This window comes from Tauraco erythrolophus, chromosome 13 (genome assembly GCF_009769465.1).
Source record: "Tauraco erythrolophus isolate bTauEry1 chromosome 13, bTauEry1.pri, whole genome shotgun sequence".
NCBI lineage: Eukaryota > Metazoa > Chordata > Aves > Musophagiformes > Musophagidae > Tauraco > Tauraco erythrolophus.
The window spans coordinates 10,786,048-10,806,968 of NC_141477.1; the positions used below are offsets into that span (position 1 = coordinate 10,786,048).

A 20,921-nucleotide genomic window follows, 5' to 3' on the forward strand; every position below is an offset into this window, starting at 1 on the left:
CCCCCTGAAATCTTTCTTCTCCTCTCATGCCAATAGAAAAAACAGTTCTCTTCAAATGACAAGTTTGAGGAATAAGGAGAAAAGAGTTTATATGCCATAGATAAACTAAATAAATTGGTAACACAGGTTTATAACACCACACTGCCAGCACTTGATGTCTCTTGGCCAAAATCTGCAAAATCACACACAGAGAATAGCAATGTTTCACAAGTGTCTCTTCTATGCTGACTGCGTAAGAGACAATCCACCTTCATACTTTTTGAGTAACCTTAGGCATATGTCTAAAATAAACCTTACCTTTACATTGCTATATTTGTATTTTCACTGTCTTCATTCTAACAGGCTTCAGAGTCTTCCTCCTTCCCTATTTCCAGCAAGTCTACTTAAATTCTCAATTATGCTTAATTTAAATCTATATTAGCACATGGATAACTCCTCTGTGAACACTGACTACTGTATCTCACACTCCAAAACCAGAATGACATTTAGCTAACGAAGATTCCTCTAAACATACAAGAAAGGGACTTTTTTTTTTTTTCTTTACTATCTACAACTCAGGCCATCTTCTTGGATATGGAGTAGTACAACTTACTAAGAAACCTACAGAGAGCTGTGATACCTGAGTTGACATCTTCATCTGATGCTCCGCTTTTAAGAAGAATTTTAACTTTCAGAAAAAACCCTGCTGGATGCAAATTCTCCTGCACAATGAAAAATAATACATTACTTGGACAGTTGTTTGTAGAATACAGACCCCATCAGAGACCAGCACATTCATAATACAGACAAATATCAGGAAATCACAGACACTCCACTGTATTCTGCAGTTCCATTTTAATGACTGAAGCAATAGGTAGGCAACTGGTAATATTTTCTTGTTAAATGCAACGTGCATCTTTATTATTTGTCCTTATACTGCCAAAAGACCATGAGGACAATGAAAGCAAGAGATACATGATTCTTATTTTGCTGTGGCCCATATTCGATGCTTTTAAATAGAAGCTGAACAATACTGAATGATAGAAACATTTCCTGCTTTTCTGGGTGTGAATTGGATGGATTACTCTAGAATTAATATGAGCACAATTCAAAGTAGCTTATAATAATACAAAATTTAGGAGAGAACAACAATGGGAACAAGTAGAAGTAATGAAGACTGTATACTACAGCTCTCATTAAAGCACTACACATTTCAGACTCTAGAATAAAAATTTTCTTCCAGTTTTCCATATCCTCATACAATATCAAAACATACATATAAAAATTGTGATAAAAACACTTTCCACCTCAAAAGGTTTTGGGAAAGTAAATGCAATAAAAACTGCAAAAGGCTTAGATACTGTAGCAGCATGTTATTTGAGTGATTAAAATACACGGCCTTTTATCCTGATCTCACGAGCACATGCATCATCATCTGTCTGAAAGTTTTAACAGCATGCAGAAAACTGAATTTGAGCTTTCATTTAAAACAGGATTTTATACTTAAAACTTGTCTTGTATGAAACAGATACTGGAAATTTAAAAATGGTCAACCAAAGACAAATATAATTTTTTCATATTTAAGTCACTCCAACCTGGAAAGACAGAAGCACAAAATTAATTCTTTACATGGGAAACGGAATTTGTACAAGAGCAAGACACCTCACTGTAGTGACTGCTTACAGATACATAAACTTTCTTCAAGGTAGCTGGTATGTTTATCCAGTTCATTGTTCAGCTTCCAGAAGAAATACAGTCATGTTAGCAAAGTGCAATAGCTAAACTAATTGTTTGAAATAAGACTGATGTAGATGGCTACACAGCTTTCAAAACTGAACTCTGTTTGGTGCTTGCTTAAATATTTGTACAGATAATGATATGGGGACTCAAAATGTAGCATGGACATACCCATTATAACCCAAAGCAAGACAAAAGGTCTAGTGCATAAAAAGCCAGCTGCTATAAATCTTAGATGGACCACACTGTAGTTTATTCTGTTTGTACAATTTTCATGAACACATGCCAGAGAAATTTTAGTTATATCACTGTCAAAGGACCTCACTATTAATAGATATGAGGCAACAAGACAGCTCTACATCCACGTGCAAAGAAATATTCCTCTATAAAAAAGCTGGGAACACCAAAACATGAGTATGAAGAGCAAAGCAAAGCAAATACACCTCCATCTGATATCAAGGCTAACACACCAATGACTAATGTGGTCCGTATTATTATGCTAATAAATGCTTGAGTTTTGGCTATTGCACCCCACAAATACAGTAACACATTACTACCTGATTTGCCAAGCTTATAGCTTTCAGTGCCCTGTCAAGGTACAGATTGCAATCCCACTCGAAATAGGCTGTAGCTAACAATCGCAGCACTTTAGCCTGGAAAGAAAAACAAGCTGGCAGTTTAAATGCCATCTGAAGAGCAGAAAGAAAAATAGCCACACAAGAACATACACGTGAATACAAATACTTTCATTTTAAGGTCATGAAAAATAAAAGCTCTTTGAGTCAAAAAAATGCCTGCCTAGTATCAGACACATGAAGTGATTGCTCAGTTCTGAAGCATACCCAGTCTTCAGCACTGCAATTCACACAGGACATGAATCAATTAGAGTTCAGAGGAGAACACAGGAGGGGAGCAAGAAAATCAGAGATCTGGAAAAAGCAGAACAAAAGAAGAAAGTGAAGGAACAGGAAGTACAAACTCCACTGAGAAGAAAAAAAAAACAACACAAAGACATACATGATAATGGCCTTCAAATATATAAATTACTTATATAAAGAGGAAAAGATTAAAATCTCCACATCCACGGTGGGTAGTAAAAGGAGTAACAGGTGTATGAATGAGACAGACAAAGATCTGTCAGAAATGAGACACATGTCACTGATGATGCCTTGAAAGAAGAAGAGGAAGGGAAAAAGGGATGGCCTTCCAGAGTCTACTTCAGCCTTACTTTGTACAATTTAATTTCTGTGAAACAGCAGATTCAAATGTGATTTAAGGGCACCCATCAGTGACTGAACTCTCAGACTGATGCTCACAGCAACTGAACTTGCAACTTTGCCAAACTTCATAGCAGACAGTACTAAAGATGAGGCCAAAAGCACTGGTCAGGTTTGGCACAGCAGAGGCAGGTGATACAGTGGAGTAGGGTTAACAAAATCCTCCTATTTGTAAAAAGCAATTTCTCTATTCTTACCTGCATTTCTTTGCCAACAGAATATTTCATGTCCATCTTCCCAATGTCATAACTCTGGCTATCAACAATAAGTGAAATTTAGAATTAAATGGGATGACAGAGATAAATTCAGCCAGTCTTCTGATATGTGCAACATTCCTATCCTTTCCCACTTCTTATCCAGTTAGAAACCACATAAATCACATAAACTAATCTCACTTCTACTAGAGAACTGAAAATTTTGTTTTCTTCCTAAATCCTTACATTAAAAATTGTACTCAGTCACTTTCGTCAGTCTGTTGCACCACCTTCTGTAACACCTTCTATTCAAATATTTCAGTAGGCCTTATCAGTTTTAACCATAGGGGTTTCGAAGAAGCAAGTGTTCTCATTCTCACCTGACATACAATGTAGTCACAATGTATAACACAAAAGTTATACATGACCTGGTCTCAAGATCACAGCAAATCAATAGGAGAGACAGAAACAGAACCTGGCAGTCATGATTCCTCATTCTTTTTCTAAAAGTTAAACGACAGCACAAAGGACCACCCAGGAGACGGGTAATTCCACAAAACCAGATGTGAATGTGGTTCACGCAAATGATGTGAATGAAGAACTGTTAGAAAGAAAAACAATAACTGGTCATTTGTTTCCTAATCTAATCTGTTTTCAGTACAAGGAAATCTTAACCCACTAGATGGAGCTACATTTCTTTCTCCAAATAATTATTTACACTTCGCAAAGGTTTATATCCTCCTCAAATTTTGTCGTCAGGACTCGGTATTTAATTTTCCACAAGAATAAAATACAAAATAATCTCCAAAGCACCAGCTGTAATTAATTCTAAGCGTTCCTACAAATCCTCTTTGACAACATATGTGACCATAACTATTTTGAATTTGATATCTTGCCATCCATTTTCTTCTGATTATTTAAAGGAAAAAGAGTAAGAAGAAAAAACAATAAATTTTCTGTGCTGAGGCTGTGACCTTGGCATGAGGATACTCTTCCCAATAGCCTAGATTTTTTCTTCCTTAGTAGGACCACATTACTTATGTGGATGGTACCCAAATAATTTCTAACTATTCCTTTTTCACTTTGATGTTTGTGTCTTTTCGTCAGTCAATGATTTGCTGTCAATGAAGCACCTCCTTTACGAGAAATCCAAATACTGTTTAAAGCAAATCCATTTAAAACCAGTCAGAAGAATTCATTCCAAACATTTCAAATCCCTTCACTATCATTTATGAACAGCACAAGAACTGGGAACAGCCTCTTCATAAAAATAATCTCTTTGGAAGAAGTGTTAGGGAGAGAAATGATGAGAACCATGGCAATAAGACTTTCATTCTAATGACATGAAAATTGATGTGGAAAGCAGACATAAATGTCAGGCAACAGAGTAAGACAGTCACTAAGTATCTGCTCAGCTAATTTGGTTCAGGCATAATCTTTCATTCTCACATTTTTAATTAAACCTCTACTTCCCCTTGCTCCCTCCTCTCCTTCACACATATTCATTACATCTCAAAAGCAGGATTTTATTTTGTTTGCCTTTGCACATTACCTGAGCCAGAAGGCACTCTGTTCATATCTCTTCCATTCATAGGTTTCCACTCCAAAATTGTAACAGAGGACTGACAGGTAACAGGTCTGCAACAAAAGACACTTGCTTCTTAATGTTCTTGTAGAAACATCATTAGATCTATGGCTCTCCAGTCTCAGGTTCTTTAAAATGCATTTTACTTTAAAGATATATCCACTGTTATCACTTCCGACCTTATACAAGGGGATACTGAACATGACTAAAATGGAATCATAATTGTGTGGAAAAGTGAAGAATCATCAACCAGTCCAGGACACACAAAACAGCGGGATTTTTGAAACACATGAAAGCACTGGAACTGTGTAAACAATAAAAATTAAAACTTGAGAGGAAAAAATGGACTATTACAACTTCATTTTTTAAAATGATAAAAAAGGTTTTACATGGTTAAGTGAAGAGGACTCTACCTCTTCCATGGTAGGCTTCTTCCCAGCGTGTCTCTTTGGGGTTAAAAAAGAATCATTCATATACAAGTTTTAGGAGAAAATTGCTTTTGAATGCTTGGTTATTCAGAGCACTGTTGCTTTCTGCTTTATCAGTCAGCCCTGACAATGTCTATTCATAACAACTTGTCTTTCCTTTGAAATGATTTGCAGCTGTCATATGTCATCCAAAGAAGAGACAGAAAAGTCATTTCATATGCTAACAGGGTGCCAATATTTACATCCATTTTGCCTCTGCAGTAACTTTCTTTTCAAGTATAAATGGTGGTTTTTGCAAGTGACTGCAGATTTCAAATCCTCAGGCAAGAATAAGAGAGGTAGCACAACATCTTGCTTGAAATTTATTTTTTATCTCATTGCAGTCCAGAGACAAAAGCACAGATTCAGAATGCATGAACAAAAAAAAAACCCCAATCACTCTTAGATGTGAAACCCTTATTTTTCATAGGTTCATTTGTGAATGTTTTATTTCCAGAACAAAAAGTTTACTGTATTGAGAGGGTTTCATGCAAAGTGTTTAGCATAATGATGTAGGCATACTGTGTCATGCTCCAGTCATTTACTTGCATGCTTGGAAAAGACGCATTTCAAAGGATAATTAAAATCCTGTTTCAGGGAATGACTGTGTTCCAAGTGTCAAGCGGAGCACTAAATATCCCCACAAACCTGGAACCTCTCTGAACAAGTGTTTGGAACAATTCTGGCATTTCACCCAGCAGGGCAAGAGTTCCTGGTTATGGTTCATGGATCGCTCATGATCCACGAGCTGCAAACCCTCTCCAGCTGATCTGTGGAGTCATACATTACCATAACGCAGCAATCTTCTTGTGACACTCTGCGAGTGTTCTCTGGTACAATGGGAGCCTGGAAGAGCTAAGGGCTGACGGCTGTCTAGTGGTCCAAAAGTTTCAAAGTCACTCAGCAATCACTAGCTCCTTCCTTTTTTCTCACAGTTTAAATACCATTCTTTAAACCAGAAGTAAACTGTATCTCTCATGATCAGAAACCTTTTCTTTGTCTACATGAGTGCTCTTGGTTTGTGAAGTGTTCAGCATGAGAAGTTTAATATTATTTAATGGAAGAGTTTAAGCAGAAAGCATGAAATTCATTTAAAACGAAATGAGAAACAGTAATGCAAAAATCCCAGTGAGCATTTTCAACAAATCACAGTGAGAAGCTCTGCTTTTATGATTCAAGTCAAAGCTAGAACCCCTGCAACTGACTTAGTCACTCAGATGCACTGAACAAGGCCTGCAGATCACAAAACCCAATTTAAAATTGGTTGGAGTTTAATTGGTTAAAAACCCAATTAAACTCCGATCATATTTCCCATATTTCGCTTTCAGAATTTTATTACCTGTACCACAGAGACAGGAACAAAATGTTTCCTAAATACTGGGAAAACATTAAAGTAAGCAAATTAAAATAAATATGGGGAAGTTTATTCTGATATAAACATAGCAGACTTTTATCTTTGCAAACAAAAAGCTAATCTGCATATGCTAGAGTTTGTTTTCTCTGGACATTGTTCTGTGACTCAAGAACTACAAAACCCAGAGTATACTGCGATGGAAGCCTCCATTCACAGCTCTACAGCTTCAGGAAGACGAAGATTAATACTGAGGGTAGCACTAGACTTGCATATCAACAAGTTAGTAACTCAGCTCTTCTCTTGTCCCATCTGTCTCCAGACAAAAGTTTCGTCTGGAGCAAAGAAGCAATATGCAAGATCAATATGCAAAATGCAGCTGGTTCCGTAGAAGAGCAGCTGGCATGTTCAATTTTGAAATCTTTTAGCCTTGCTTGCTGGTCTGTCTTCTCTTGTTCTTTAGGAAGAGAATGAGAACTTTACGAGAAACAAGAAAAAAAACATTAACTTTGAAGAAAAAGCCTGCTGTTTTCATGCAAAATTTTTAGTAAGAAAATCTCAAAGAAGCAACCAACCACAGAAGAGATACACAGTTCAGAGTACTTTTCAAAATGTTATCTGGCATATGTCATTCCTCAATATAGAGAGAGGAAAGCAGATTTGCAAAGTTTGGAACGATAAAGAAAGGATGATTTCACTTACCTCCTTCGGCAATTTCATCAACATATCTTTGCAGCGCTGCACACACGTTGCTGCTTTCTGAAAATCCCCTTGAGCAACAGCCTAGGAAAGCAGCAGAGCATGCCAACAAACTTAATGAGCAACTTGTCTGTAAAATTCATTAAAAGACTTATTCTCTAAAACAGGACTCGGGCTTTTCACATTCAGTAAAGCTAGGTGTGGCATTAGATATCTGTCCTACAGTGCCACAATAATTCTGTGTGTTTCTGTATACTGCCAGGTGATGAAGACATCCAGAACAACACTGCAGTCCTTAGGGAGCGCGAAAAGGCCAGAGGCACGGGACAAGCTCATCATCAGATGTTAAGATGATACAACAGTTCAGCAAATATTAAACCACCATCATAAAATTAATTAATTAATGTCTCCATGATAAAGTTAAATATTTTGGCCACTGCTTTGGCCTGTTCAGGGAAGCTTTTGAGAATTTTTGAGACAGTACTCCCCTTCTAGATGCTGAGGTCAGTGGCATTACCAACAAATGCAGGCAACTACATTTTCTCATATTTACACTCATATGCCTGTAATGCTCTATAGCATTGATAAAGTACTCAAAAACTTCAGTCAGGTACAACAACGCCTCACAAACTTAATATTTCTAAATTACATATTTCAAATTACTGTAATTTGTGTTGTTGATCCCCTAGAAAACCTTTAGCACTTTCAGACTTCTCTCATATTCCCCTAGGTGGTGGGGTTTTCGTAATTATCACCATGATTCTTACCTCATTGCATGATGCCAGAGGTTGAGACTTTAAAGAAAATATCAAATCATAGAACCATAGATTGATAGAAAGGTTTGGGTTGGAAGGGACCTTAAAGATCATCTAGTTCCAAACCCCCTGCCATAGACAGGAAAACCTTCCACTACAGCAGGTTGCTCAAAGTCCCATCCAACCTGGCCTTGAACACTTCTAGGGATGGGGCAGCCACAACTTCTCTGGGCAACCTGGTCCAGTGCCTCACCACCCTCAATGTAAAAAATTTCTTTCTTATATCTAATCAAAATCTTCCCTCTTTCAGTTTAAAGCCATTGCCCCTTGTCCTATCACTACATGCCCTTGTAAAAAGTCCCTCTCAGCTTTCTTGTAGCCCCTTTAGTTACTGGAAGGCTGCTCAAAGGTCTCCCCAGAGTTGAGTCTTCTCCGGGCTGAACAACCCCAGCTCTCTCAGCCTGTCTTCACAGCAGAGGTGTTTCAGCCCTTGGATCATCTTTGTGGTCCTCCTCTGGACCCACTCCAACAGCTCCATGTCCTTCTTAAGTTATCCATTCTTAAATGTCATGAAACTCACTGTTTCCAGATCTTGTAATTTTATACTGATTCTCCCACTGTTTAAAGCCTTTATACGTGGAAAGCAGCATGTATGATGTCACTGAAGAGAGGATATTCACATATAGAAAGATCTCTGTCTGATGGCATATAATATTAACAGCTTCAATGATGTTCATGAGTTTGCACAGTCATGAAAGTTCTAAGTTACAGAAGACTATGCACATGTGGCTTATAGCATCTGCTTCTTCGCTGAAGCCTTGGCTGTCTGCAGCCATGATGAACACTACCTTCATATACTTCCAATCAGCCCAGCTGCGAATACGAGCGCAGCATGATGAGTGTTCCAAAGTGACTAGTCTTGCTGGGTACATCTTACACAAATGCAGTTTGGGGACCAGCCTCTACACCAGTGCTAGTCCTCTTCTTCAGTCAAGTACAGGACACCTTTGGAACTGACACATTCATGATTCAGAAAGGCAGCTGTTTGTTTTATAAACAGCCATGCTAGCCAAATCCTAGAGTAACAAATCTGAACTAGAAGATACAAACACCACAGCAGAAGTGATTGCGATAAATTAGGCAAATTAAAAACCATTAAATGATTGCAACACTGAATGCAAACATGAGATCTGCTATCTTACATCTAAGTGAAGGAAATATATCCCTCAGCAAGTCTTCAATGCCAAGCATTCATACATCTAATAACTGGGTCAGAGTTTCCCTCTATACCTCTAGTGACTTATAAGAAAAACTGGGAAGAACACATACTGATTCAGCTTGATAAGAGAGTACTTTGAAGAGGTTCTTCTCCACATCAGCTTTGTGCACATGAATATCTGCTTCACCATCGCTCCCCTTCAGTAACTTTGCATACAGTTTTTCTATACTCTGAAAAACAAAAAGTAGGCATCACTCATGTGACTTACAAATAGGTGTGTTTATAAGAAATTAAAACTGGAAAAGAACTTACGTTCATGGCAATCTCTAGAAATCCATCAGCAAGATCTGCTTTTCCAATATCTATCCACCCTTTCCCCGTTTTCATAGACATCTGAAGGAGAAAATGGTAAGTGCTTTGTGAAAATATAGACACTTTCAAAGAAGGCAAGGTTAGATCTCATCTCCTTGATGGACATATCTAATGCAGGACGGGGATTTCAGCTCTTCCATTTCTGACAAGCGCCTCTCATGCCTGAATAAAGTCCTCAACACTCAGGTTCAGCAAAAGACTTATGGTGCCCTACTAGACAACTCTGTAAGATATTGAAATAAATGAACATGCTGCTCATACAACAGTTTACCATATGACAAAGACGTGACACTAACTGCGCTGTCCAGAAATTCCCGATTGCACTAGCTCAGCAAGGAATCCCTGTGACAATCCAAGTCCCCCCTTCAGCATGTATGTTCCCCAGAACTACAGGTATATTTCACTCCCTTTCCAAAGCAACTTTAACAAGCTTTGAAGGCTTCACGTGGTGACCAACTGTACTTCATTGCTCACCCACCATTGGCCTTACCAAAATCTGTCTTCGAATAGTTCCCTCCAGCGGATCACTGCCTTCGCAAAGGCATACCAGTCTGCAAGCAACGAACCGTACTGCAAGAAAACATTCGTAAGTGCAAACATCCATAAGTTCCCTTTCTCTCTTTTTTTTTTTTTCAGAAAGTCAGGCCCTGACATATCTGAAAATCTGCCTGCCATTTTAAATTAGAAGAAAGAAAAATTTAAAAGCTTCAGGAGTCAAAGCAGTCTGAATTTTAGCCAAGCTGCTTAAACTGCTTTTTAGGCAGTAAGAAAAAAAATATATTCTCATCAAAATACCTATTAAACACTTTAGAGAGAGTTTAAGTTAAATACATGGTATTCAAAAGCTTAATTACATTGCAGGTGCTTAGAGTAACATGTCTGGAGAGCTTCAAAATAGCCTGCAGCAAAATAGGGAAATGAAGTTTAATAATCTCTACATTTTCAAAGTAAAAAGCAAAAACACTTTCAGGCCTTCCTTACACATCAGGGACGGAAAAGACACCACTTAATGTATTTAAAATAGCCTCTCCCTGGCCCTTCAGCTGTGATACAAGATCTGAGAACATTATGCTCTACAATTACTACTTATTTTATGTAAACTTACCCTTTTCCCCTTACCTGACAAAATTTATATGATGCAGATTATACACACTTTTGACTGTAATCCCTCAAGACAAAAATGCAGAACCACATAAAGAACGGGTTGAGGGAAAAGACCAAAAGCTTACTTCTGCTTTCCCCAAGCCCTGCTCCTGGCTCCAGGCAAACCCAGCAGCTGTGTGCCTGGCTAAAGCAGGGAAGTAAAATGAAGATACAGAGTTTTTCTGATGTGAACACTGATGAGATAGTTGCATTGAAGAAACAATCTCACTTGATATAAAATAAGTCATCAACAGTCTAAAATGCACATGTATGTTATTTCCATACATTTTTAGATTTAAACTATACCATTAGGAAGCAAGTTACAGCTTCCTTTAATGACAACACCACTTTACTGATACCCTGGCACAGAAAAGGGAGTGGTAAGAATGCCTACACGGATTCTGTGTCACATGGAGATCACTGTTACACCAGGATGCTCCTTCCTGAACTGTTTATACGAGCCCAACCATATATTTTCCCCTGTCTACACACCATCTGCAAAGATCCAAGCAAACCTGCGGCACTACGGACATTCCTATCAGAAGAGAGTTTTCCTTTCTGTGCTACAGCACACAAAACACACTTAGGGAGGTATAGAACACATACATACGTTTAGCTCTTTGCTCATCAGTGACAACAGAACTCGTGTGCTTGGTCACAGCCCAGTTCCACAGGCTTACTGCACTCTCTTCAACCTGCGTAGGAGAATCCCATTAGATGTAATTTTGTCCTGGATTTGAGTCCTATGGAAATTTCCTACTGGAAAAGGAACCATCTTTCACGTGTACCACAGTAATGACCTGTCCACATGTTGTGCCACTTTCTTTTACGTTGGAGTCAAAGGTGTGAATTTTACATGATCCCACAGGCAGCTCTGGGAGAGTGACCTGGAAACAGGCATGCTGTATGGACCACACAGCATTTCTTCAGCTAAAGGTATGCATCATTCTTTTCTAGAGATCCACCATTTCAGAAGAATTGTAAGTAGCTGGCAGGAGGCACATACTCTTTCCACAAGTATATTTCATGACATACATTCATAGAATCATAGAATCATAGAATGGTTAGGGTTGGAAGGGACCTTAAAGATCATCTAGTTCCAACCCCCCTGCCATGGGCAGGGAAACCCTTCACTACACCAGGTTGCCCAAAGCCTCATCCAACCTGGCCTTGATATTCGGTCTTATAAAAGACTATTTACATGTTCTAAAAACAAGAGAACACTTCTAAGATGAAGCAATGTCCTATGAGGAGCGGCTGAGGGAGCTGGGACTGTTTAGTCTGGAGAAGAGGAGGCTCAGGGGGGATCTTATCGCTGTCTACAGTTACCTGAAAGGAAGTTGTAGGGAGATGGGGGTCAGTCTCTTCTCCCACGTTATGAATGACAGGATGAGAGGGAATGGCCTCAAGTTACGCCAGGGGAAATTTAGGTTAGATATCAGGAAAAATTTCTTTACAGAGAGTGTTGTGAAGTATTGGAATAGGCTGCCCAGGGAGGTGGTGGAGTCCCCATCCCTGGAGGTGTCTAAAAACCATGTGGATTTGGTGTTGAGCAATATGGTTTAGGGACCCTGACAGTGCAGGGTGAATGGTTGGACTCGATGATCTTGAAGGTCTCTTCCAACCAGACGATTCTATGATTCTATGATTCTATGAAATGGCCTCAAGTTTAGATTGGGTATTAGGAAACGTTTCTTCACCAAAATGGTTGTCAAGCATTGGAACAGTCTGCCCAGGAAAGTGGTTGAGTCACCATCCTAGAGGTATTTAAAAGACACGTATGTGTGGCACTCAGGGACGTGGTTTAGTGATGGACTTGGTAGTGTTACGTTTATGGTTGGACTTGATGATCTTCAAGGTCTTTTCCAGCCTAAATGATTCTATGATTCTATGATTCTATTCTATGATTCTAAGGTAAGAAAGAACATGACTGTGTAAATTCAAGGCTGACAAGACCTGGAATTAAAAAGAACTAATTAATCATATGACCCATAGCACATATAGGTCACATTAAGATGAAGTTGCTAAACCATTATCCATCATATTTGAGAAGTCGTGGCAGTCTGGTGAGGTTCCCACTGACTGGAAAAGGGGAAAAATAACTCTCATTTTTAAAAAGGGAAAAAAGGAAGACCTGGGGAACTACAGGCTGGTCAGTCTCACCTCTGTGCCTGGCAAGATCATGGAGCAGATCCTCCTTGGAACGATGCTAAGGCACATGGAAAAAAAGGGGGTGATTGGTGACAACCAACATGGCTTCACTAAAGGAAAATCCTGCCTGACTAATTTGGTGGCCTTCTATGATGGACTTACAGCATTAATGGATAAGGGAAGAGCAACTGACATCGTCTACCTGGACTTATCCAAAGCATTTGACACTGTCCCACACAACATCCTTGTCTCTAAACTGGAAAGACATGGTTTTGATGGATGGACCACTTGGTGGATAAGGAATTGGCTGGATGGTCATACTCAAAGAGTTGCGGTCAATGGACCGATGTCCAAGTGGAGGCCAGTGATGAGTGGTGTTCCTCAGGGGTTGGTAAAGGGGCCGGTGCTATTTAACATCTTTGTTGGCGACATGGACAGTGGGATCAAGTGCACCCTCAGCAAGTTTGCTGATGACACCAAATGCATGGTGTGGTCGACACACTGGAGGGAAGGGATGCCATTCAGAAGGACCTTGATAGGCTGGAGAGATGGGCCTATACAATGGGCAATGTGTGCCTGCAGCCCAGAAAGCCAACCACATCCTGGGCTGCATCCAAAGCAGCGTGTCCAGCAGGTCAAAGGAGGTGATTCTGCCCCTCTACTCTGCTCTCGTGAGACCCCACTGGAATACTGTGTTCAGCTCTGGGCCCCCAGCACAAGAAGGACATGGAGCTGTTGGAGCAAGTCCAGAGGAGGGCTACAAAAATGATCCAAGGGCTGGAGCACCTCTGCTGTGAAGACAGGCTGAGAGAGCTGGGGTTGTTCAGCCTGGAGAAGAGAAAGCTCTGGAGAGACTTTGTAGCAGCCTCCCAGTACCTAAAGGGGGCCTACAGGAAAGCTGGAGAGGGACTTATTGCAAGGGCATGTAGTGATAGGACAAGGGGCAATGGATTTAAACTGAAAGAGGGCAGATTTAGATTAGATCTAAGGAAGAAATTCTTCCCTCTGAAGGTGATGAGGCACTGGACCAGGTTGCCCGGAGAAGTTGTGGCTGTCCCATCCCTGGAGTGTTCAAGGCCAGGCTGGATGAGGCTTTGAGCAACCTGATCCAGGGGAAGGTGTCCCTGTCTATGGCAGAGGGTTTGAAACTGGATGATCTTTAAGGTCCCTTCCAGCCCAAACCTTTCTATCAATCTACAATTCTGTAATTATCCATCAGTGCCTCAGCTCAAATTTGAAATTATGTTTAACAGCAAATTCCGTAAGTGAAGTGGTGAACTTCAGAAACATTATGTTCCTAAACAAATCCCATTAATCTGTCTCTATTACTGAAATGTCCTAACCTATGATTCTATCAACTTCTTTTCCAAACTTAATAAAGCTTGACCTCACCCAAATCATCTGGGATGAAGTTTTCTCGCAAACACTCATAGACACAAAATTTGTGGAATAGCACACCACCATATCCAAAACACAACTGATTCACTGGCAGCTTTCAGAATACACAATGTACATTTCAAATAGATGTTGAAAAACTTTAAGGGATTGGTGAAAAGTTGTAGGAATTGTATCAGGTTTGAAAACATATCTATAGTAAGGCTTCACCTCTTTTGCCTATCAAGAAGAACCCTAAGTAGAATCATAGAATGGTTAGGGTTGGAAGGGACCTCAAAGATCATCTAGTTCCAAACCCCCTGCCATGGGCAGAGAAATCCTCCACTACACCAGGTTGCCCAAAGCCTCGTCCAACCTGGTCTTGAACACTCCAGGGATGGGGCAGCCACAACTTCTCTGGGCAACCTGGTCCAGTGCCTCACCACCCTCAATGTAAAAAATTTCTTTCTTATATCTAATCAAAATCTTCCCTCTTTCAGTTTAAAGCCATTGCCCCTTGTCCTATCACTACACGCCCTTGTAAAAAGTCTCTCCCCATCTTTCCTGTAGGCCCCCTTTAGGTACTGGAAAGCTGCTGTAAGATCACCCCGGAGCCTTCTCTTCTCCAGGCTGAACAGCCCCAACTCTCTCAGCCTGTCTTCATAGCAGAGGTGCTCCAGCCCTTGAATCATCTTCGTGGCCCTCCTCTGGACTCACTCCAGTAGCTCCATGTCCTTCTTGTGTTGGGGACTCCAGAGCTGAACACAGAATTCCAGGTGGGGTCTCACGAGAGCAGAGGGGCAGAATCACCTCCCTCGACCTGCTGGCCACGCTCCTTTTGATACAGCCCAGGATACGATTTGCTTTCTGGGCTGCCAGCGCACATTGCCGGCTCATGTTGAGCTTCTCATCCACCAGCACTCCCAAGACCTTTTCCTCAGGGCTGCTCTCGATCCATTCTCCGCCCAGCCTGTACTTGTGCTTGAGATTGCCCCGACCCACGTGCAGGACCTTGCACTTGGCCTTGTTGAACTTCATGAGATTCTCACACGCCCACCTCTCCAGCCTGTCAAGGTCCCTCTGGATGGTATCCCTTCCCTCCAGCGTGTCCACAACAGCACACAACTTGGTGTCGTCAGCAAACTTGCTGAGGGTGCACTCGATCCCACTGTCCATGTCACTGACAAAGATGTTAAATAGCACTGGTCCCAGTACCAACCCCTGAGGAACACCACTTGTCACAGGCCTCCACTTGGACATTGAACCGTTGACCACAACTCTTTGAGTGCTACCATCCAGCCAATTCCTTATCCACCGAGTGGTCCATCCATCAAAACCATGTCTTTCCAGTTTAGAGACAAGCATGTCGTGTAGTTTAATTATTTTAAACACCTACATTGGGAAACTTCTGATGTTAGAAAAGAACAAAGGCTACTGACTCTGCACTCTTGCTAAAGAGATGATGCAGTCCCACACAAAGACAGTAAGCTCCTTCAACAACGCACCCTGAAGGGCTGCGTTTTCTGTCACTTCAAATCCTGGTTTCCATGGCAGGTCTTGCTTACAAATAGGCTCTTGCCTAACTAAGAGACGTTTTATGGCCCCTTTTATTGAATTACAAATTAACGATACCTCCTTCCTTTAACAATAATTTAGCTCAACTGACTCAGGAAGAACTGAAGGATACCAGTTTCACACTCCTGTACTTCCTCACAGGCTGCACTAAGCATACTTTCTGTTGTGACACTTGCTAACCTATTTTGCTCCTTGCCACAAACTACGGATTTTCAAAATCAGTCTTCCTTAGATGACAATCATGATGAGTTAAATCTCTCTTCAAAATATAATTTTGGAGGAAAAGGTTGGACAGTATGCCAGCTGGTCTTGTTTTTATTCTAGATTCATGTATTACTAATTAGACTTCTTTTTTAAAAAGGCTTTTAAAGCAGACATTCACTATATTAAGTACTCCTCTAGAAGAAATACACAGAAGGCAAAAAAACTAAAATTAAAAACATTATTAACAACCACCTGATTCGCTTTGATAATGTATGAAAATGAGTACTTCCCACTCTAATACTGGGTTTACCAGGCAGTTAAAACGACATTGTTGCTTGTTTTCTTCTTTCTCAAGTACCTGCTATCATTATCAGAATCCACATAGGAGATAACAAGGACTTCTCCTCTGACCCAGTACCAAACTTAATGCATCTGTGCTCTGTGCTCGCACTCCTACTTGAAATTACCACTGAACACGAAGGGAAAATTGAAATAATAAAAACCCTAGCATCTCTAAGATACCAGTAACTCTTCCCACAACGACGCACACTTTTGCATTTAGGACCAACGTTTTGCATTGACTTTTTAAATGTAACATTTTCTGCTTTATTTTGGACTCTCACGCTATTGGGTTGAAAAACGAAAAATAAACCTGTTTTGTTTACATTCCAACAGCGCTAGAGTCGAACACTCGGCTCCACCACACAAGCTGGGAAGCCAGAGCACGCTGGCTCGCAGCCACCGACCTGGGCGAGCAGCGCCGTGCGGCGCGAAGCAGAGGGAACCCCCGCTCCCTCAGGCGGGCTGGAGCGGGGCTCCGCGCCGGGGGACCGCGGCTCCGCCTCCGCTGCGCTGCCGTCCTCCTCGGAGACGCTCCGCACCGCCTGGAAGAGCTCCTCGGTGAGGGCGGCGATGCGGGACGGGGCCTCCTCCCTCAGCAGCTCCCTCAGCAGCCCTGCAGGACAGGCCGAGAGTGACACACCGCCCGAGCCCGGGCGGCGCTGACAGGAACGCGCCCCCGCCCCGCGGCCGACAGTACCATCTGCCGCCGCCAGCCGCGCTGCCGCCATGGCCGCGCCGGGACAGCGCCACTGCGCATGCGCGCCGCGCAGACCGCCGCGGAGCATGCCGGGCCCAGCGCCACGGCCGCGCCGAGCTCACCACTCCCGGTGGCTCCGCGCGCCCATTGGCTGACCGGAGCTATCGCCCCGCCTCGCCGCCCCGAGCGACAGACGCCGGGCCCAATCGAACGGCGCGGCGAGCCGGCCTTCGCGCTTGCCGTCCGGCGGGCGCCGCGGTGGTTCTGGAAAGATCCCGGGAGCGGGGTTCGGCCGGGATGTCGGGGCTGCTCCACACCACGCTGAGCGGGCTCAACAGCGACTCCTACTGCGAGATCAGCCAGTACCGCGACCAGCACTTCCGGGTGCGCCCGGGCCCGGGGCGCGACGTGGGGGCGGCGGGGCCCGGGACAGGGGGCCTGGAGCAGGGGGACCCGGAGCAGAGGGGCCCGGGGCGGCGGGGCCCGGACGGGTCCGGGGCGTGGAGCGGCGCTGGAGGGGCAGAGTTGTTGCCGGGGCACGGCCGTGCGAGGAGCCGGCGGGTGGGAGGGTATCGCATCTCCGGGGCGGCGGGAGGTGCCCGCCGGGGCTTGGCGCCAGGAGCAGAGCGACAGGAGCGCTCACCCCGCTACCTGCGCCCCTCTGCCCTCAGGGTAGCAGGCAGCTGCAGGAGAAATCCCTGAAAATTTCCTCTACGCTGTACGTTGGCAACCTGTCCTTCTACACCACCGAGGAGCAGATCCAGGAGCTCTTCTCCAAGTGCGGAGATGTCAAGAGGATTGTCATGGGGCTGGACAAGATCAAGAAAACCCCCTGTGGCTTTTGCTTTGTCGAGTATCCTTTCTGGTTCCTTGCTCTGTCAGCCCGTGGGTGGGTGCCACCCTTAGCACCCCTCTGCACAGCAAGCTTAGCTGTACCGCAGTGGCAGACCTGAGAAAGAGTGATAGTCCAGTGCTTTCCACCGTTCCGACTGTGCTAATTCCCCACCACTACCTTAACTAGAGACAGACTGTGCAGCGATGCTGTAGGTGGAAAGTGCTACCGGTGCTGTACTTTCTGGAGGTGGCAGAGAGCTCTTTAATTTGTTATTTTTTTAAATGATTTTAGGGCCAAAGTGAGAACTGTTACAGTCATCTATCTGAGCTCTTGCATGGCCAGAGCACGTGTTCACTTTACACCTGAATGAAGCAGCACAAGAAGCCATGGTGATATTGCCAAGCACACGCTTGTACAAGTTGTACTGGGAACTGTCTTTGCAAAGCTTTCCTGTGAGACCTGCCCCTCTTCCTCAAATTCAGGCAAGTTTCATGTAGTGTAAAAAGGCACGTTATAGATTTCTTGCCCTTAGCAAGGCTTTAACCTGTTTGTTTCAGCTACTTGTGAAATAAGTGATCCAGAGCTACTTTTGCCTATACAGGCACTAACATTAAAGTTCAGAATCCTTTCTGAGTGGGAACTGTTTATAGCTTGGATTTACGTGAGCGCAGATTTTGATCCTGTAGAGAGGAGCAGGAATAGTAGAAAAGGCTGGAAGACAGGGTTTTTCTGCGTTTCAATACAGTCGTTCTCTTCTTTGTTTTCCCTGTATCCAACAAAAAGCAGGCTTAGTTGTCCTTACAGAATGCTTCAGATACTACACAAGAGCAGACGCAGAGCACGCCATGCGGTTTATCAACGGCACGCGACTAGATGACCGCATCATTCGAACCGACTGGGATGCAGGGTTTAAGGAGGGGCGACAGTATGGGAGAGGAAAGACTGGAGGACAGGTAAAGGCAATACCAGTTCATACCTTGGATTTGAGCCTCCTAAGATGGTGTACTGCCTTGCTAGTTTTGTCTCACGCAGGACAATGTGTAGACTACAAATACCTGGTAATAAACTTCAGCCACTCCCAGGTTGTTTTGGTAACTGATGCCTGGTGTTAAAAGCTAGAAATAGATCTTAAGGCCATTTCTGTCTAGGACTCCAAACTTCCTGCAATGCAAGCAGAATGTTCCCTAATCAAGCTAATACTCTTAAAATTATGAGAATTTGAGCGGAGGGGGACAGTATAGCTGCTCGGCCAACTTCATAGTGCAGCAGTTTGCCCCAGTGCGAAGGTGAGGTTCCTTCGCAGGTTTCCAGGGTAGAGCATAGAAAACGTTCTGCAGGCCAAGCCTGGCAGTTCAGAAAGCTGGACTGCAAAGCTGAATGGAAATATTTTGGGGTTTTATTGCTTCTTGTTTAAAAAGACCTGAGCTATCAGATATGTCCTCATTTGTCATTTTCACCACCATTTTTGGTGGATTATTTGAAGAGATTTCAAACAAGAGAAAATGCTTGTGACCTGAACTTCAGTTCCCCACCAGCTAAGCAAGGAGGGGGTGAAGTCTAGCAGGAGACAGGTAGTGCTGGGTACTAATATTTGTGTTACTGCTGTGCCTCAGGTGCGAGATGAGTACCGGACAGACTACGATGTGGGAAGAGGTGGCTTTGGCAAGATCATTCAGATGCAGAAGGCAAATCATCAGCCTGCGATCTATTAATTGCCTCGTGGGTCCTAGCTCATAGAGGGCTCTGTCCTTCCAGAGCTAGCCTTGTTCTCACATTTTGGATTGGGGTAGGGAGTGAAATCCAAATTCCAGCAAAAGGTGACCCTCCTTAGACTGTGGATATACACGTATTCATTCCCCCTTCCTTCTGGGCTAGAGAAGATGTTCTGTGCTGATACAAGGCAACAAGGGGAGAAAAATGGACAGTTCTGCAGAATTCTGGGTAAGAAGAAATGCAGCATGTCACACACACCTTGTGCTATGACATACTCTTCACGTTGCAGCTAAGTAGGTGGCTTACTCCAAGGCTCAACTGCAGGCGTGGTTGCTCTCAAATGGAACTTAAAAGCTTACCACCATCAGAGCCCTTCAGGTGCCTGGGCACCTTGTGGGGATGGATGCACAAGAGATTAAGGTTTCTGATTTGCAACCATATCTGCTTACAAAGCAGTGTCACTGTTTAGATGAGAGAAGTGGGGAAAGGTCTTGTCATCCACTTGGAGATGCTTGTCTGCACATCTCACCCTTAGGTTGGTCAGGACTTGCAGAGTGTTTCTCTTTATGATGCCCCCAGTGCTGCCTGGCTTTTCAGATCCTCACTGTTTGGTGTGATTTTCTTAAAAGTTTCTTTTAATTTTTAAATAAACAGTTGCATTGGGTCAGCCGAGATGGAGTTAATTTTCCTCCTAGCAGCCCTCGTAGTGTTGTGCTTTGTGCTGGTAGCTAGAAAGGTGTTGATAACATACCAGTGCTTTGCTGCTGAGCACTGCTCCCGCAGCACCAAGGCTGTCTCTCCAACGTTTCCCCCTCTCATCCAGTAGGGATGGGCAAGATCTTGGGAGGGGACGGAGCCAGGACAGCTGACCCAAAGTGACCAACGAGATATTCCGTACCATATGACATCTGCTCAGCAATAAAAGCTAAGAGAAAGAGGGGCGGGGGGGGGGCGGGCATTTGTTCTTAGGACGTTTGTCTTCTGGAGCAACTGCTACGCCTACTGAAGCGCTGCCTCCCTGGAAGTGGCTAGACATTGCCTGCTGATGGGAAGTAGAGAATAAATCTTTTGTTTTCCTTTGCTTTGCATGCAGCCTTGCTTTTGCTTTATTAAACTGCCTTTATCTTGATCCACGAGTTGTTTTCCATCTACTTTCTCACCTCCAGTCTTGCTGAGGAGGGACCGATGAAGTGGCTGGGTGGGCACCTGGCATCCAGCCAAGGTCAACCCACTACAGTGGTTTTTGGTGCCC

General features: G+C 43.1%; 2 protein-coding genes across 2 annotated transcripts in view; one reads left to right on the top strand and one right to left on the bottom strand.

Annotated features, from left to right (window-relative positions):
* The window catches only part of TEX11 (testis expressed 11), a 39,567-nt gene extending 22,415 nt beyond the window's left edge, over nucleotides 1-17,152 (bottom strand). The window contains exons 1-11 of the mRNA XM_086619665.1: nucleotides 17,122-17,152; nucleotides 16,925-17,037; nucleotides 11,389-11,473; nucleotides 10,126-10,205; nucleotides 9,576-9,656; nucleotides 9,374-9,493; nucleotides 7,293-7,373; nucleotides 4,740-4,825; nucleotides 3,191-3,248; nucleotides 2,274-2,369; nucleotides 620-701 (exon numbers count right to left, since the gene is read on the bottom strand). Coding sequence (XP_086475791.1) covers nucleotides 620-701; nucleotides 2,274-2,369; nucleotides 3,191-3,248; nucleotides 4,740-4,825; nucleotides 7,293-7,373; nucleotides 9,374-9,493; nucleotides 9,576-9,656; nucleotides 10,126-10,205; nucleotides 11,389-11,473; nucleotides 16,925-17,037; nucleotides 17,122-17,152 — 913 coding nt within the window. The remainder of the gene's footprint in view (nucleotides 1-619; nucleotides 702-2,273; nucleotides 2,370-3,190; nucleotides 3,249-4,739; nucleotides 4,826-7,292; nucleotides 7,374-9,373; nucleotides 9,494-9,575; nucleotides 9,657-10,125; nucleotides 10,206-11,388; nucleotides 11,474-16,924; nucleotides 17,038-17,121) is intronic.
* Nucleotides 17,153-17,351: 199 nt separating this feature from the next.
* Nucleotides 17,352-20,341, top strand: LOC104377772 (nuclear cap-binding protein subunit 2). Its single transcript, XM_086619566.1, has 4 exons — nucleotides 17,352-17,505; nucleotides 17,793-17,974; nucleotides 18,771-18,909; nucleotides 19,570-20,341. Exons 1-4 carry the CDS (start codon nucleotides 17,419-17,421, stop codon nucleotides 19,666-19,668), a joined length of 507 nt encoding a protein of 168 aa, XP_086475692.1. The 5' UTR covers nucleotides 17,352-17,418; the 3' UTR covers nucleotides 19,669-20,341.
* The last annotated feature ends 580 nt before the right edge of the window (nucleotides 20,342-20,921 follow it).